The 17,062-nt window shown below is 46.4% G+C and overlaps 2 protein-coding genes across 2 annotated transcripts in view; one reads left to right on the top strand and one right to left on the bottom strand.

The window, feature by feature from the left end:
* The first annotated feature begins 635 nt into the window (after positions 1-635).
* Positions 636-10,853, top strand: MFSD4B (major facilitator superfamily domain containing 4B). Its single transcript, XM_426180.7, has 4 exons — positions 636-910; positions 985-1,153; positions 3,431-3,547; positions 5,797-10,853. The coding sequence occupies exons 1-4, from the start codon at positions 698-700 to the stop codon at positions 7,026-7,028; spliced, it is 1,731 nt and encodes a 576-aa protein (XP_426180.3). The 5' UTR covers positions 636-697; the 3' UTR covers positions 7,029-10,853.
* Positions 10,854-11,075: 222 nt separating this feature from the next.
* The window catches only part of REV3L (REV3 like, DNA directed polymerase zeta catalytic subunit), a 115,381-nt gene continuing 109,394 nt past the window's right edge, over positions 11,076-17,062 (bottom strand). The window contains exons 29-32 of the mRNA XM_015284579.4: positions 16,596-16,786; positions 15,443-15,689; positions 14,360-14,569; positions 11,076-12,224 (exon numbers count right to left, since the gene is read on the bottom strand). Of these exons, the coding sequence (XP_015140065.2) occupies positions 12,084-12,224; positions 14,360-14,569; positions 15,443-15,689; positions 16,596-16,786 (789 nt within the window). The 3' untranslated portion in view covers positions 11,076-12,083. The remainder of the gene's footprint in view (positions 12,225-14,359; positions 14,570-15,442; positions 15,690-16,595; positions 16,787-17,062) is intronic.

Genomic DNA, 17,062 nt, shown 5'->3' with positions numbered 1-17,062 from the left:
CATTGCCTGAGGCTGCAGATGGTCACAGAGGTTGCAAATACATTACAAGCAGAGAGATAGTGCAGCTAAGTGCTCTTGGAAAAGACAGGCTGCATTTTTCTCAGGCACTAAAGATAGAAGGGAAAAAAGAAAAAGAAAAAAGCAGAGAGAGAACCATTTGTAGCCACCATTTGTAGCAGCCATGCAGCATTCCAGCGCTCCTTGAACTCTGGCATTCAGGGCCATGCCCACAGCCCTGTGCAGCCTATTCATGCCCACCGCCCTCTGGTGCAGACCCTTTCCCTAACCCCCACTGCCCCTCCCCTGACACAGCTCCATGCCGTTCCCTCGGGCCCTGTCGCTGTCACAGAGAGCAGAGCTCAGCGCTGCCCCTCCGCTCCCTGTGAGGAACTTCAGCCGCCATGAGGGCTCCCCTCAGCCCATTCTCCCTGCAGGGGCGCAGGTCTGTCCCGCTCGGTACCACGGCTCAGCACGCCCCGCCCCTACTCGGAGCTCGGAGCCCGGCGCCTCGGGCGCCATTTTGTACGCCGAGCGGAGCGCTGTCTCCATGGGAACGGGCCCGGCCGGGACCGCGCGCCGCAGAGCCCGTCGGGATCTGTAGGCTTCCCCTGCCGCGAGCTGACGGGGCGGGGCTTGCGGTTCCGGGTTCCCCGCGGGCCCGAGCGGCCGTGCGTGCCGGCCCGCGCCGCTAGGAGCCATGGCCGGTGCCGAGCGCAAGAAACACGTCCGCTTCGCCGGCTCAGCGCAGGTGGCGGCGGGGCCCGGACCGGGACCTGGTCCGGGCCCGGGCCCGCGCCTCCCCGCCGCGCCGCACGCGGAGGTGGCCGTGGTCGGCGGGCGGCGGTGCGGGGAGGGAGCCGCGCTGCGGTGGTGCGTCTCCGCGGCGCTGTGCGCGGCCTTCCTGGGGCTGGTGAGTGCGACCGGGACGGCGGGTAGAGGGGCCCGGCCCGGCCCGGCAATGCAGCCCTCGGCGTTGTTTTGCAGGGCACGAGCATCGCCGTGCTGGGACCGACCTTCCAGAACCTGGCCGACAACGTGCACAAGAACGTCACCGACATCTACTACATCTTCGTGGGCCGCTCTCTGGGCTACCTGGGCGGCTCCGTGCTCGGCGGGATCCTCTTCGACCACGTCAACGCGCACCTCCTGCTCGGTGAGTGCGGCTCGGAGGGCGGCCGCGGGCGGGGAGCTCCGCTCGGGCTCTCGTCGGCTCCGCTGTGCCCTCCGGCTGGAGAACGGGCTGCCGGGAGGTGGAAGCGCACCCTGTGCTGTGCCGCTCCCCGTAAAACCCCGTCCTCGTGTTTGTGTTCGTTATCGTCGTCGTCTGCTGGTTTGGAGCGTGGCACTGTGTGGGTCCGGTTGCTGCTGGTGGCGGTGGCTGTGTCAGCAGTGTCAGCAGTGGCTGTGAGCTGAGCAGAAGGCACTTATCACATGCACAGCAAAGGCACGGCTGGACTTCCCGATAACACCCGAAGTCACAGTCTCCTGCAGCACACAGCCGTGCGTTGCATGGCTTTAGGAAGTACGCAGATGAGGCAGGTGGGACTGGCTTGGCTTCTTACTTGCACAGCTGTGTGGGAAAAGCTGTGTCAGACTGTTGCCTTTGCTAAAGCTCGGCCGAGCTGTTTATCCTTACCACACAAAAGCAGGGAGGCTTTGACTGGGCAGCCTTAATACGATTACAATGTAGTTAAAGTGGAAAACTTTGTATCCTGTCTGTGAGTTTGGAAATACGCTGCTGGGTTGCTGCCTACCTGTGGCAGCGTTTGGGTTCTGTAGGAGCAGTGGTTCGTGGTCCTCGTGGTTTCCCGTACACATGTGGATTTCCTCCTGTGCTCAGCCCTGTGCTGGCACAGCGGGGCCGTGGGGTGCCAGGAGTGGTGCTCATCCCCTTCCTATCCCTTCCCCTCCCGCTCCTCCATCTCCTCGTCCCTCCCTTCCTTCATCTGAGTGGATTCAAATAACCCCGAGCACAGAGCTTTACTCACAGGGTTCGTTTTGAGAATAGTTTTCCATTGCTTGTCTTTGAACCAATCTCTCCTTATCCCCACTGGCCTATCTCCCGCTGCCATGAGCAGTCACGTCATACAATGTCTGTCTTTCTCCTCTCCCTGCCTTCCCCTCACCAGACCAGTTCCTTTTATTTGCTCTTGTTAAACGTATCTTACAGCTTTATTTGTCCTCTTCCCTGTTCTTTTTTCTCTGCTCCAGATCACATGTAAAGTGCCTTCCCTCCAGCTTGCTGATCCTCCTGTATCTGGCAAGGGTAGAGTAGATTATGTCTGACATCTGAGACTTTACCTCCTACGATGAAAATAAGACACCCCTGAAAGTCAGCGTGAACTTGAAGCAGTTTAGGATTTGCTTGTTTTCCTGATGTGTCACAAGATAGCTGTCTGTCAGTAATGCTTGGAAAATACATTATGTCTCCAAATTCTTTCCGATTTGATGGCTCTTAGAGCAGAAACACAGTCTGAACTACTGAGCTGCCTCATGTTTCTGTCATCTGAGGGCTGACTGAGGGTTTGGGCTCCCACCTTCCAGCTGTTGAAACTCTGCTGCTGTGCAGATCTTGAATGCCTCGGTCAAGGAAGCTCTTAAGCACCAGTCTTCAGGTGAAGATCTGGAGCAGAGAGCTGAAAGCTGGCCGAGGAGCCACTTTCTGCTCTGACTGATGAAGCTGTATTTAGCACCTCTCTGCCCTCTGTAGCCTTTTCCCTGCGCAGCTCGCTGTGCTTCCCTTGCAGGTTACACGGGGGCAGGAATATCAGGTATCTCAGTGAAGTTCTTAGGCTCTACGTTTTTTTTTCTTTTCTTTTGGAAATTGCTGCTAAATGTATGGCGAGAAACCTTGTAGTTCTGTGTGTGAAGGCTGCAGAAATCACTTGGAATTCACTGCTGACGTGAGAAAATAAAAATGAGAGTCAGCATTTTTATACAGAGCGCCCCTTAGCCAGTAGGGAACCTCACTTGATGGGATTTTAGGAGTGCAGTGGTTGTTAAGTGGGGCCAAATATAATGCTCTGTAGTTCTCAAGAAAAATGTCACTTTGCTCGAACCATTTTCTATTTCTTTTGTGTCAAGTGATGCTTTTAACTGAAAAGTTTGCAGAAAAATGCTTCTTGGGTTAATTGGCACAGTAAGTACTTAGCAGCAGATGGTGCCCTATTTGCACATTAAGCCTTAGCAAAATGAAAAATGAAACATTTCATTCTCACAAAACTCATATTTTCCAAAATCCTCCTGTTGGATTTTCTGGCTGCTTCTGCTATTCACGAGTTCAGGTAATGAGGTTACAGCATGTATTAGGGTTATCTGTAACTTGAGTAACAATAAAGGTATTTTTATTTCTTAGTTTGCTAAATGTTTTGCAGTTGAGGTGGAAACTGTAGTGTTTGTTTTTTATTTGTTTGCTTTTTACCCACCCCAGCATTTTCCATGCTTGGAACCACAGCTGGTCTTTTTGCCATACCGTGGTGTAAGAGGTCCCTGCTGCTGACTGCCTTGATGTCGCTCATTGGAGCTGCCATGGGAGTTCTTGACACAGGTGAGTGACTGCCTGGTCCAGTGAATGAACCAGAAACCCACAGGTGGCAGTTCTGCTGAGAATCATAGAGTCACAGAATGGCCTGGGTTGAAAAGGACTGCAGTGTCATTGAGTTTCAACCCCTCTGCTACGTGCAGGGTCGCCAACCACCAGACCAGGCTGCCCAGAGCCATATCCAGCCTGGCCTTCAATGCCTCCAGGGATGGGGCATCCACAGCCTCCTTGGGCAACCTGTTCCAGTGCGTCACCACCCTCTGGGTGAAAAACTTCCTCCCAATATCTAACCTAAACCTCCCATCTCAGTTTAAGATTGTTCCCCCTTGTCCTGTCACTGTCCACCCTTGTAAACAGCCATATAGATGTGAGGTTGGCCTGCTTCACTGTGCACAGTTGAATTAAAAGAGAGGAGCTGTTTTATCTGGCCAGGATGACTGGTGGGTTATTCTGGTCTTCAGGCTTTACTATTTGTGTCTCTGTAACAGAGCTTCTGCAGGAGAGAGCTGGGTATCCTTTGCTTCCCTGAGCAGATCAGTATGCATTTTGGTGGGTAGTTACAGGCTTAAAAAAAAGTGCCATGTGCTCTTTAAACATTGTTTCTCTTAGAATTTGCTCCTCTGTGGGAAGCTAGTTGGGTTATTGTTGATTAGTAACTAGTTTGTCAGATGGAACTAGGTTAGTCCTATGCAACCCTGGGTGTTTGAGAGGAAGGTTCTCCCAGTGGTGTTATGGGAGAGCTGGTGACATCAGTTTGGCCGGGCCAAGTTTGGGGATTCACAACAGATATGTTGTACCATCATTGGCTTACAGAGCTCCTTGAATTAAAGCACATGTGCTGCCCTTGACCAGCCTCACTTAAATATGGAACAAATATAAACAAACACCTGTGTTTATAAGGTTTCTTAGTGGAGGATCCTTACTGGAGGGAGATGCTGAGCAGGATGAATTTGCAGAGCAGAAGTCCACTGGTGTGGCTGGAAGGGTTGGTTATATCAGAGGTACAGGGAGGAACTTCTCACAGAAATCATCAGTTCTTTGGGCATGGCTGAGGCAGCGCAGTCTGCTGCTGTGGGTATTTCAGGTCTCCTCTCTATGCAAACACCTCTGAAGCATCCAGGCTGGGGGCTTGGTTGGAATGGTGGGCAGCGCAGGGGAACGATGGCTTCATGGGAACCATTGGCCATAGCTGTGTTCAGATTGAGAGGGCTCTGTTAATGTTAGAGAGAACCCGTTGTGGGATCTTACAGCAAAAAAAAGGTGGTTTTGCACAGCATAGGGTGTGCTGAAGAATGTGAGTGCGGAGGTGTATTTGTAGCCTCTGGTAGGATCACTGTACATGGCCTCTGGCTTCAGAACTCTTCATATGGGACAGTCCTGTGGGCTTACAGTGAAAATTTCTTCAGTGGGTACTGCTTGAAAGCCAGGCTTTGGGACGGGCTTTACTGCCCAGGGGAGCAGGAGGAACTGAGACCATGGCAGTGATGTGACGGAGCTGTGTTAGAGATGGGTGACAGGGGTGGGATTTGATTTCTGTCCTTATTTTCCCACGCTCATCTCAGGGGCAGTTTACAAATGCCTCTCTCAGGTCTTATTTTCTAGCGCTGTTGTTGGTCTGAGGGTGCTGCAGTTTGGCTTCTGCAGCAACATTACTGTAAACCTTTCTGCTTCTGCAAATGCCGTGAGCCATGTGAACACAGCCGGGGTAGGCCCTGCCCGCAAGGCGTGTGCAGTTTGTGGTGTCTCCTGGGATGTTGTGTAGTGAGAAGCTGATTTGTAGCACCGTCAGTTGTTGCTTTTGAAACATAGGAAAAGGAGAAGCAGAAAACAAAAAGGTCTGAAGCTGCTGCAAATGATGGATGTGAATGCTGACCTGTTAAGGCGGCAGTGCTGCTAGCTGAGGCTGCTCAATGTGCTGAAGAATCTTCAGTTTACAGCCTGCAGAGAGGAATGGCCTGCCGTGCCAGACCCATCACAGCAGCCGTAACGGGACATGGACAGAGAGATGGCCAAAGAGGGGAAATTGTTGTTGGATTAAGCCACTTTTACTTGCTGTGAATGCCCTCCTACGTTACAGCTAACCACATGGGGTTAAGGTGCTCAAATGCACAATTACAGTTAACCACAATTTTGCACGTTTCGTTCACTATAAAACTGCTGTTGTTGCAAATTGAACTCATAACATGATGGCTATTTTTTAAACAATATCTGGTGTAAGGCTGAAATGAATGAGTCCTTCTCTCTCTGATCTGCAGGTGGCAATGTTCTTGCACTGAACACGTGGGGAACAGAGGCCGGACCGCACTTGCAGGCCTTGCACTTCAGTTTTGCCATGGGTGCATTTGTGGCTCCGATCCTGGCTAAAATGGCAATGGGAAATTCCGAGCCCAGAGACCTTCAGGCAGGTGAAAATGCAAGCCAGTCTGTCCTGAGCCCCGTGCCAACAGCGTCGGCTACACTAGCACTGAAACACCATCTTGGTGTCGATTTCTTGTGGTCCTATATTGTCATAGGGACCTATCTTCTGTTTGTTTCTTTCTTCTTTTTTATTTTGTATTCAAAGAGCAGCTCGGTTCGAGACAAATCAAAGGCTTCTGCGCAGAAATGCAAGGTTGCCAAATACCACCATGTCCTTATCATTCTCCTTTTCCTTTTCTTCCTCTGCTACGTGGGAGCGGAGGTTACTTACGGCTCCTACATATTTACTTATGCAAAGGTCTTTGCTGAGATGAAAGAAAGCGAAGCAGCTGCTCTGAATTCTGTCTTCTGGGGAGCGTTTGCTGTTTGTAGAGCGGTGTCGGTATTTTGTGCTGCTTGCTTATACCCCGGCACTATGATCGTGCTGAGCCTCATTGGCTCTGCTGTCTCCTCTTCGTCCTTGGCTTTCTTTGCACACTACCCAATTTCGCTGTGGGCTGGAACTGCGGTGTACGGAGCCTCCATGGCCACCATCTTCCCCAGTGGCATTTCCTGGATCGAGCAGTACACGGTCATCCAGGGGAAGTCAGCTTCTCTCTTCGTGGTTGGTGCTGCTCTGGGGGAGATGTGCATTCCTGCGGTGGTCGGGTACCTGCAGGGGAGGTTTCACCACGTTCCTGTGGTCATGTACACTGCGCTGGGAACTTCGGCAATGACGGCCGTGCTGTTTCCTGTGATGTACAAATTGGCCACCGCTTCTGGAGAGAGCTCGAGAGAGATGAGCGAAAGCGAGGACAGGAAGGCTTTGTTGTCCAGTTCGGGGCTTAATGAAGATGAAGAGGATGAGGAGGATGCAGGAGAGTGGAATGAAGCAGACTTTGAGGTAATAGAAATGAACGATACCCTGAGAAACTCTGTGGTAGAGACCTCTCTTAAGGCAGCAGGGGACTCCTCATCCGAAGCCTCCCTCCAGCCACATCCAGCTGATGCTGGGGGCGATTTTCCAGTGGCAGCTGGCAGCTCCCCTGGGAGAAAAAGCATGAATGTTGACCGGGAGAAGAACGATTAGAGTAACAGCTGACTCTTTGGTTTTTAACTACAATGCAATGGAATCGTAGCCGTTGTCATAAAGTGGTTCAAGGATCTTCTCAGAGTACAGAGGAGGTTTCCACCTTTGCCCGTCCTTCCTCCTTCCTCAGTTTCAGTCTGCAGCGATGTATCCCGGAGAGAGCCCACAATGATGTGAATGTGGTAACGTGATACAATTTGTAGACTATGCTGAAAATGTTAAAACCTGAGAGGTTTTCTAAATGTCAGGCATGCATTTAAGTCATTTACGCTGTGATGTGAGCTAGCTGGGAAGAAGCTGCTCAGACCACTTGGTTTCTTGGAGGTGGGTGAAGGGTGCCGTTCTGAGCTCCTTGGTCACACAAGGTTTTCATCAGAAATGAGAAATCTGTTGCCTGTGGTGCTGAACTTTCTTAGCTTGTAAAGTAAGAATGTTAATACTGCTTTTTGGGTCGGTGTGTGGCAAACCAGGGAATCAAGAAGTTGAATTTCGGGTGATGTAAATGGGATATCCTGATGGCCAATCACACACTCTTCTGATTCTGTCACTAAGGACAGAACAAAAGGTTAATTTTTAGGAGTGTAACTGTGCCTTTGGGTCATTTAAAGGTGGTGTATGGGAACGAGAACAAAAAGTGTCATATTTATCTGCTGTATGGCTTAACTCTGATTACTCGTTAACCAGTGGTGACAAATCTAAATACGTTAAGTACCTGTGATTGTACCTGTGATTTGAATTACTGCATTACCATTGAAATCAACAAATATATGAAGAAAATATTCAGTGATACGTTAGATAAAACTCTGTTGATGACATAGGGCCATGATATTGTAAGCCAGTTCAGTTGAAAGGTTTAACAAGTTCTCTGGCTTCCCGTGCCAAGGTTTTTACACAGCAGTGTGTCACAGCGGCGATTTGAGAATGAGATGGAATATTGATGAGATGGATAATCCTATCCAGTTGTAGTGTGCCTGCTTGCTCCCTGTCAGTTGGGTGCTGCCCTTTGGCTTTTCTTTCCTTGGGTAATGACGCACAGCAGGTGCCTCCTGAAAGAGAAGCTGTGGTTTGTGTGTTTAGATTCATTGCTCCGGAGGGGGAAGCCCTCAGGTCTGGTTGTGTCACCGAGTCCTTCCCACTAAGAACAAAGATGCAGCAGCTGATGGCAAAGCCTGAAGCGGTGGTTCTGCAACATGTCTACTTGAAAACCAAAAATTAGTAGGTTGCTATTTTTTTGAAGCTGTGCGGTCAGAATGTGGGTTGGTTTTCTGTGTTGTTTGGGTTTTGTTGTTGTTTGCACTATTCTTACTATTTTTTTGCTAGGAGGTGTAACTGCTGGCAATAGGAAGAGCTCTAAGTGTAACATAGCACAGAACTGTGGATGTTCAGTGTGCTTTCAGTTGTTTTTGTTCCTCCTCCTGTCCCCCGTGTGTTTAACCTGGAACTGAAGGGCTCTTTCCTTTCTCCTGAAAAGTTGGTAAGGAGGAGGAACCCATTTGTAGTGAAAACGTGGGGTTGTTTTCTTTTTCTTTTTCATCCTGCAATGTTGAAGGGCCTCCTTGTCCTGCTGCTGTAGGCATTTAAATGCCATTGCCTGTTTGCCTGATTCTTCTTTCCTTGTGTGTTACATATGCACACTTCTAATGCAATGCATGAAGCTGCACTTCAACATACAGACTTGCTCCACTTGCTACACAGGGGTTATCTTCTTTGCCTAGAGTTCTTGTAAATACTTCTAAACATCAACCCAAATCCTGTTCTGGCTACACGTGGCAGCATTTGATCAACAGAAGTAAGTCTGTATGGCCTTATGCATTCAGTTAGCTTCATGTGATAGTCATAGAAGAAAGGGCTTGGCGGAGAGAATGACTGACTTAGGTGAGTGGAGATTAAGCCTGGGTTTCTTACAGTTTTCTTTTTCCCTCTTCCCTCCTGCACTCTGCAATAACTGTTCTATATTTGGAAAATAGGGAGCGTTACCTGGCAGCACGGGTGAATCATGTTGGTTTTATGGGGAGAGGAGAAGCGACACGTGCTTGTGCTTCTGCTCTGCTTTTATGGGATGCACTTTGCCCCCAGGGGGTCACAGTAGAAGAACCCTCTGGTAGAAGGGTTCAGTGTAGGGCAGACAATAGTAGGAACCCAGACAGGTGTGGGGCAGCTCCCTGCTGCAAGAGCCATCCATGGGCTTGGCCTGAACCAACAGAGGGACTCCCGACTGTGTCTGCAAAATGAATGAATACGAGGCACAGAGAATGTCCCAGCTGGGTTATGCACCAGAACTGCAAACCTTTGGCTGCTCTCCATCTGAAGTAGAAGTACCCGTAATTAGCAACTTAAAAAACAGAACAATGGGGGCTTCTGCTGATAGGAATCTTCACTGATTTTAAAAGAGTCTCCCTGTACCTGAGATCATGTCGCCAGAAAAAAATTAGTTTAAGAAACCTTCCTGAAAGCAGGCAGGTTTTACAAACAATTTGCAATTCGTACACAAATTTCTGAATGAAATTTCAGATTGGAATGTTGTGCAATGAAGATTATTCTCAGGGATAGCTAACAAGTTTCACATAATCAAGTAGAGAAAAAAAACAGAAAATGAAAATTAAAGCCCCGTTGGGAAACGTGCTTTAACCTCTTTGAACCATCTGTAGCTATGTACATTACATACACGTGTATAGCTCTGTATACAGATGGATAGGTACGTACACGCTTACTTGTGTTTCTGACCAATATGTCATCACAACAAATGGAGAAACGCTGTCCAAACTAAAACCCATGACTGGCCGAGTGGCAGTGGGTAGCATCACGCTGGAACAATACCCACAAGCCTCTGCCTGGATGACTGCTGAACTGTGAGTTGTCCTTGCCAGGACTTAAAGCTCTCGGTGGCTTAATTTTGGTCTCAAATGTGAATAGCACATGCAGACATACAGAGCTTGTGCTCATCTCCCCTGAACATGTGCATCTAGAATCAGTGGCTGCCCCTTAATGGAAACAAAATGTTGAATGCAATTTAAGAAGTCCTAGGTCTGCTTTCATCTTCGGTGCTGAGCCCAGCTCGTGGCAGCTGTAGATGTCCTTGATGCTCAGGGCTGTTGCTTTCCTAATTAACTGGATTTTTGGTGTTCCTCAAGACTTTGTTTTAGGAAACGAATATTAGTTTTCATATATTTAAATTTTCAAAGTAAATTACTTCTTGGCATATAGAGTGAGGAGCTATTTACAGTGTCTTTTAAAGTTAGGGGTAAAATCAGTGTTTAAGCTCTGTGGAGGACCTCTTAAGTGTTATTTATGGGTGTTACCTCACCATTGCCTTGTTTATGCTGGAAAGTTGTCCAGGTGTTGTGGAGAGATGGCTGAATGTAATGTCATTCATACTTTTGCCTATAATAGCAGGATTGCATTGAGGACTGTCATGTGCCCATTTCCTCCAGCGTTAAAAGTAAATTCTTGCAGTTAAATGTCACACAATATTAGTACTTAGCCCTGACTCACTCCCAAAGGCTGGACTGTACTTCAGGCACTAAGGAGTTACTGCTGGCGCTTGTACTGCTGTTCTGTAAATGACCCTTCAGTGCTGGAATGCAGAGCGGGCAACAGTTTGTGCCTCGGTGGGTTTTTGGTTCCTTGCCATACAAGCTCATGGCAATCTGGATATGTTCAATTATATATTCATTGTTTTTATTTTGCTTGCGGTGGGTTTACATAGTACTGTATAACGTGGACTTTATAACACTGACTTGTACCTTGAATGTAATAAATTCTTAATGGGAGGAGGCACTCAGGTTCCTTTATGTAAATAAAGTTTTGTTCTATTTTTAAAAGCTACTCTGGACTTGCAGATGCAAAGCTTACCCTGTTTGGGCTAATGGAAAACAACAGGAATGTTTTATCCTCTTTGGAGAAGGCCTCCAGAAACCAATACTGAAGTTTTAGGTCTCAAAGCATAGGCTGGAAACTGCACTGTGCATTCTTACGGCATCGGCGCTGTATCTGTACCTAATGAGGGAATCAACGGCAACTGGGCGTTAAAAGGAAGAAGCAGACAGATTTGTACCATATCATTTTATTCAACTTTAATATGGTTTCCATTATTAACTTCTAAAACAAAATGATTTCCAGTTTAGAAAACAATGCACTGACCACATAATTCCTTTTCCATTTTATACAGTTATACAAATATTCTAAATACACATTTTGTCAAGATGGTGGCAAATAAGATTTAACTGTACAGTACGTAAGGAAAGAAAATATTTTAAGCATATTTAGAAGCAATAGAAATGTCTATACAAAACAAGCAAAAATGGAATAAAATTTTATATTTAAAGTATTGCAACAGTCCCACAGGTTTGTAACAAAAATGTCTTTGCACAGTTCCTCACAATGCCCCATTAATAGCTAAAGCAAGACAGCCATTTTTAGAAAATAATGTTTCAAAATGCTACACGTGGTACTACTGTTGGTTTGCACAGTCTGATCAAAATAACAATCTACTCCGAATCAAGCAAAACCGAGGAGGAGATATACCAACCGACTTTAAAATTATCTGTATAAAAGTCATTGCACATTATTTTACTCAGTTGTTTGAAAAGTAAAAAAGTGTATTTACAAAATATTTCGCAGACAAAATTATAAAGTGAATGGATAATATAGAATAACACGTCTGGATACCGACAGTCCAAGAACACACACAAATGGATTTATCGTTTCGAGAGGTTTTTCAGTGCTCCTTCCTCCAGGAAGTAAACTTGACTTCTACTCGGCAATGGATTTACAGGATGTTACACACAGCTATTTCAACATCAGCATTATAAAACAGTATGTTAGAAACATGAAAGGAAGAAGGAATTTGTACATCTTAAAAAGTGAGCTATTCATAGGTCAACAAATGCGTTTCTTTAATTTAGTTAGGATAAGCGTTCGTTATTCCTCAGATAATAAACCCGACAGTTAAAATGGAAATCCTGGACTAGATGAGTTGAAAAAGCACCATGCACAATAGTCTTAGTGTGGTAAACACTGAAACAAAATAGCACCTGGAATCCCGTAACAGATCGTTCAGAACTGGTCGAGGAGCTGGCGGAGGTACGGCGCCTTCAATAGTTCTCTGCTCACTCTGGAGAGCTTGAAAAGCACTGGGCAGTTCAGGGAGACACACGGGATCTGTCGGTCAAAGCAGCCTGTACAGTTCTTGCATATCTAGACACAAAAAAGCAGAACAGCTTATTTAAACTTAAAGCATCGAGGATGTAGAGACGCAGGTGATTTATGCCTTACTGGCAGAGCGGGCCGAGCCCTGCAGGCAGCCATCAGCAACATCTTAGCACGGAGGGACCTGAGAAGCTCTGCTCTGCTGCGGCTCCTCCTGCCCCTGCCAAGTGCTGACTTTGATGCCAGTGCCTGGCAAGCAGATGGCAGCCCCTGGAACTGGGCAGGGGCGCAGCCTGACAGCACAGCTTGGCTCACAACCCTTCCAACCCTGCTGCTATTTCTGCTCTAGCCCTGTGTGATGGCACCTGGGAAAACAACCTGAGAAGCCGAGGGATTCAAGCAGGGCAGCACGTTGTACTCATGTTAAATGTACCCTGGATTAAAGTTTCCAAGTGAAACAAGACAAAACTCCGCAGTTATTCTCTATGCAGGAAAGGAACTTCGCTAATAAGCAACTTCTATTTCCAGATAAACTTCAGTGAGAGCTTTCACTTTGCAAGGCAGAGCATGCAGGCAGAACAGCTCATTAATGTAGCCAATGCTGCTTTCAAGTATTTTTAACACGAGGTACCTGGTTAAATAAACAGCAGAGCTTTTCCAAAGGTGTTTCCAGAGAACACAAATGGATCGATTTTCAGGAGACATCCCCTGCTTTGCTTCTTCACTTTTGATTCTTTCCAGCATTAAGCCAACCCCAACAAGTTTTCCAAAAACTCTGCAGCCACTCATGGTTCTGTTCCACCAGAATTTTGACCCTGCCTACCACTTGGAACCAGAAGTCATAAATTGTATCTACAAAGTCCTGTCCTTTGCTGTTAAAATCAGTTCCTGTACTCTCCTTTGGTCTCTGCAGACCAAAATCCCAAAATGAAGCGAGATGCTTTCTTAGTTCAGTTTGTGTGTAGTGAAGAAGTCTACGGCCTTAATTTAGGCAGCTAATTTTTAAGCTATGTGTGATTAAACCTGTGTATCAGCGTTCTGCTGCCTCTGCCATGTGTATATTCCAGGAGGGCTATGAATTTCAGCTGTGAGGGATAAACAGAGCTTCAAATTAGCGGAGGACACTGCTCTTTCAGATGGGTTAAGACATCAAATACTGACCAGAACTGAAGCCCAGCCCTTGCTGACCTGCAGCAATGGCATGAGGGCGTTCTGATCAAAGCCACTCATGGTCCTTTTGTGGGGCCAGGCCCAGTTTTGACTTATTCCAGGACAAAAGCAATGTAAAAGTTACCACAGGAAAACTGCAGAATGTGCATCTTGTTCCTTCACTATCACTTACAGTGCAGATCAGGGCGACCATTGCAGAATACAGCAAGAAAACATATGTCCACAACTTAGTGTAATATTTATGAATTGTGAATTATGATGGCTTTCTGGTTTTCTAGGAAGAAAGCCCCATGGGACTGTAGCTAATCACTGCAGGAACATTTATTTATATCCCTGCAATTCACCAAGTAATTAAGTTGGTTCACATGCTAGTGCCAAAAATTGATTTTTAACAACAAAATAGTCTTAAAATACTACAGTACAAAAATTAGGCAAGATCACACTTATGTCTCTTAGAGGAGAGGCATGGTGCTTTGCTGGCACACATCTGTGAGCAAAGCCAGTGACACTCTTTATGGACTTCTAACTCAAGGGAAAAAACAGCCTGGGAAATTTCTGTCAAGAGGAAAAGTAACAAAAGACCCAAACCAACACAGCCATATTATGCATACAAATAGATAATTTTTTCTAGGACTAGAGCTTTTTTTGTCAATGGAACACCATCAGTTATGTTAGAACAAAAGGTGTGTATTTCAACATACTTGCACAACTTTTATCATCATCACTATAAAAAGGAGTCTAAAAACCATCTAAGATACTCTTAAATAGAAAAAGAAGAAAAGCATCTTTTGTTCAGTTTCTCTCCACCCCTTTGGCTTCAGTCTCATGCAAAGCTAAGGAGAACAGCAGCTGCTGTGCTGCCTTTTAGAGCAATGGGAAAAGTAAATGAGTTGTAACACGTTTAAGACAAGGACTGCACTTCCTACTTCTGCTGAGGGCATTCAGTGACTGCTGCTTTGGAGCTCCAGCCTTTGCCCACAGCCAGCAGCTGGCTGACAGCGCTGTAGCCATACCTTGACCAGCTGGTCTTGCTTGCGCTCCAGCTCTCGGATTTCTTGGTTGAGAATCACTGCCACATGCTGTGGCTGGCTTCTGCACTTAGTACAGATCCCATACTGGGTCAGTTCATCGCACACGGGACAGTGTAAGGTCGTGAAATACTGTGAGATGGTGCCTTTCCGTCCTTCCAGCTCACTGCGGGCAGTGGAGGCAGTTTTCTGAATCTGTTAATAAAATTTAATAAAACAAAAATAAGAGGGCAGTAACTTCCAAGAGAGCAGCCTGCTTTCTTCCTACAGTACAGAGATTATTATTCTTTTTCAAGGAGAATGGAAGTAACAGCCTGCAGGGTGTGGGTTAACATGCAAATTATTAACATGAACATGTAAGCACAGCACCGGCCTGAAGTGAGGTGCTGAATGGGGCCCACTCCTGCTGTGACCTGGTTCACTGGGAAGCTCATGAGAAAAGAGAAAAACAGCAACCACGACATCCTCAGTCACCTGCTAAGGTCCCAGACTCTGCTCCTGCATTGGTCACCTGCAGGTGCTGCCCTGCTACATGCCCAAGATGCCCTGGCTGCACCACCAGTGGCTGCAAGTTTGGAAACAGCTAGCTACACGTTTCCGGTGATACAGGTTTTTAACGAAGTATTCCTGCTGCTTGGGCACTCCCACCGTTGCCATAAAGAGGGAAGGTCTTCAGAACATCTTGGGATAGCAAGAGTTCCAATATCCAATATCCAATAGAGAGACTTCAAGTGAGCACAGCCAGGCAGACGAATATACAGCTATTCCTAAAAATAAGCTATTATAGCAAAATATTATTCTGAGGTATGAAAGTGGTCAAAAAATGACAGTGTCATCAGCCCCGAACAGAAGGACTGGAAGGAGAAGTTGATTTGCTAAGTGAAAAAAATCACACTCAAGATCTAAGAATCAACCCTGCACATCTGGGCATTAAAACCACCGCCCCATAAAATAAACAACCTTCTACGTGACCCTATGGAGGCCTCACTGTGTGAAAAACCATGATAAAACCAAACACTGCACAGAGGCACTGCACTTGCGATCACATTTGATTTCAGACACACTTACCCTTGGCAGCTCATGATACCAGCTGAAGACGTCTATGCCAATCAGCGAGAAGACCCTGGCCAGCGGTGGCAGAATCTGTTTGGTGATGTAGTAGGTGGCGTTCAGCCTCAGGCTGGGGTCCTGCAGCACTTCGGTGGGCCGCCTCACCAGCTGGATCAGGGGCAGCCCAGGCATGCCGTACACAATGACATAGGGAACCCGCTCCCCAACCCGCGGTTCAGAGCGACGGTCGTAGGCGAGCATTCTCCTGTTTAAAAATAGATTTTGTAGTGCACCCAGGGCCAAGGAACAAGCCAGGGAAACAACTAGGAAACTTCTACACCTGGTGATACGTTTAGTAGCTCTGCAGAAGATTGAAGCCGACATCTACTATTAAGCACAGGACCAAGCTGTTTTAGTTTTAGCCTGCATCGCAATCAGATCTGAATATTATAACCTGGAATATGACCCCTAATGTTACCTCCTCTTTCATGTCACTTGGATTTGCATGCAGGTTGCTCTCTAGCTAGCATTTCCTTAAAGAAATGTATTTATAAAGAGCAGCCATGACACTAAGAAGAGCTCGGGCACCAAGAAAGCAAAAGACTGTTCAGTTGGAAGAAACCATCAACTGCAGGACACAAATTTTACTTATTTAAAAAGCATAGCTTAATTTGAAGATACTTTATATTTAGCAAGGGAAAACTGGAAAATGTGCCAGTTCACATAATTCATTACTGATAGGCAATGTCAACGGGATGAAATACCAACTCTGAGAAAGGTACTTTTCAAAAAGTGAAAAATTATGCCTGGTAATGTATTTCACAGCACTGTCAGGCATTAGTATTATTGTTTTAAGCTCTAACATATAGATGTAACATCTGTGAGTGAATCATCTTTTTGCTCATCATGCCCCTTTACAAAAACAGCTGACAGCAGTGAACACATCATTTTACATGTTGATGTTTCTTGATAAGAGACTTTACTCTTGAATTTGGCTATTTCCAGGTACAAGGAATGGCTTTCTGATGCCTGATCTCTCTTCACACCCTGAAGAAAGTCAGACCCAACTGCTGCAATAACATCTGAAGGAGACATCTCCCTGTTACCTCTAACTAAGGTAGTACAAAGGTCAAGGGAAACATCTATTATTAGCACTTCTGCATTTCATTACCTGGTGATTTCCAGGGCTGGTACGCAGGATCCAGGCTTGTAAGCAGAGCTACCTCTGTACTCTTTTGCAAAGATGAAGTCTTGTATGCTGGCTTTTCCTTCCAGTAACTTCATGCACTGGTTCTGCACGTACTGTTTGATCTGACTTATGTCGCGTGTTTCAAATAGCAGCTTGATAGAACACTCAAGTATCTTTAAAACCAAGGAGAAAGGTTATTTTTTAACTCAAAATAGGAAGTTCCAAATAATGGAGTAAATTACATGCAAATATTAATATACTGTTTAGGACAAGTATCGGTCGTGAATATAACACTCGTTATATTCACGTGTCGTGTTAATATAACAACTGGTTGCACTCTCTTGCCCTCAAAGACATTCATAAACACATTCCTGAACAGTTTTTTTCCTCAGGTTAACAGAGATAAGAGCCTGCAGTTCACATATTCTGTTCTCACACTAGTTCTTTTT

This window comes from Gallus gallus, chromosome 3, assembly GCF_016699485.2.
Source record: "Gallus gallus isolate bGalGal1 chromosome 3, bGalGal1.mat.broiler.GRCg7b, whole genome shotgun sequence".
Lineage (NCBI taxonomy): Eukaryota > Metazoa > Chordata > Aves > Galliformes > Phasianidae > Gallus > Gallus gallus.
The sequence above is the reverse complement of the archived record's forward strand: the minus strand, read 5'-3'. Positions and strand labels throughout refer to the sequence as shown.

Coding starts and splice junctions, on each gene's coding strand:
- MFSD4B (XM_426180.7), top strand. CDS start 698: ATGGCCGGTGCCGAGCGCAAGAAACACGTCCGCTTCGCCGGCTCAGCG. Junction 1,154..3,430: donor CAACGCGCACCTCCTGCTCG/GTGAGTGCGGCT, acceptor TACCCACCCCAG/CATTTTCCATGCTTGGAACC. Junction 3,548..5,796: donor CATGGGAGTTCTTGACACAG/GTGAGTGACTGC, acceptor TCTGATCTGCAG/GTGGCAATGTTCTTGCACTG.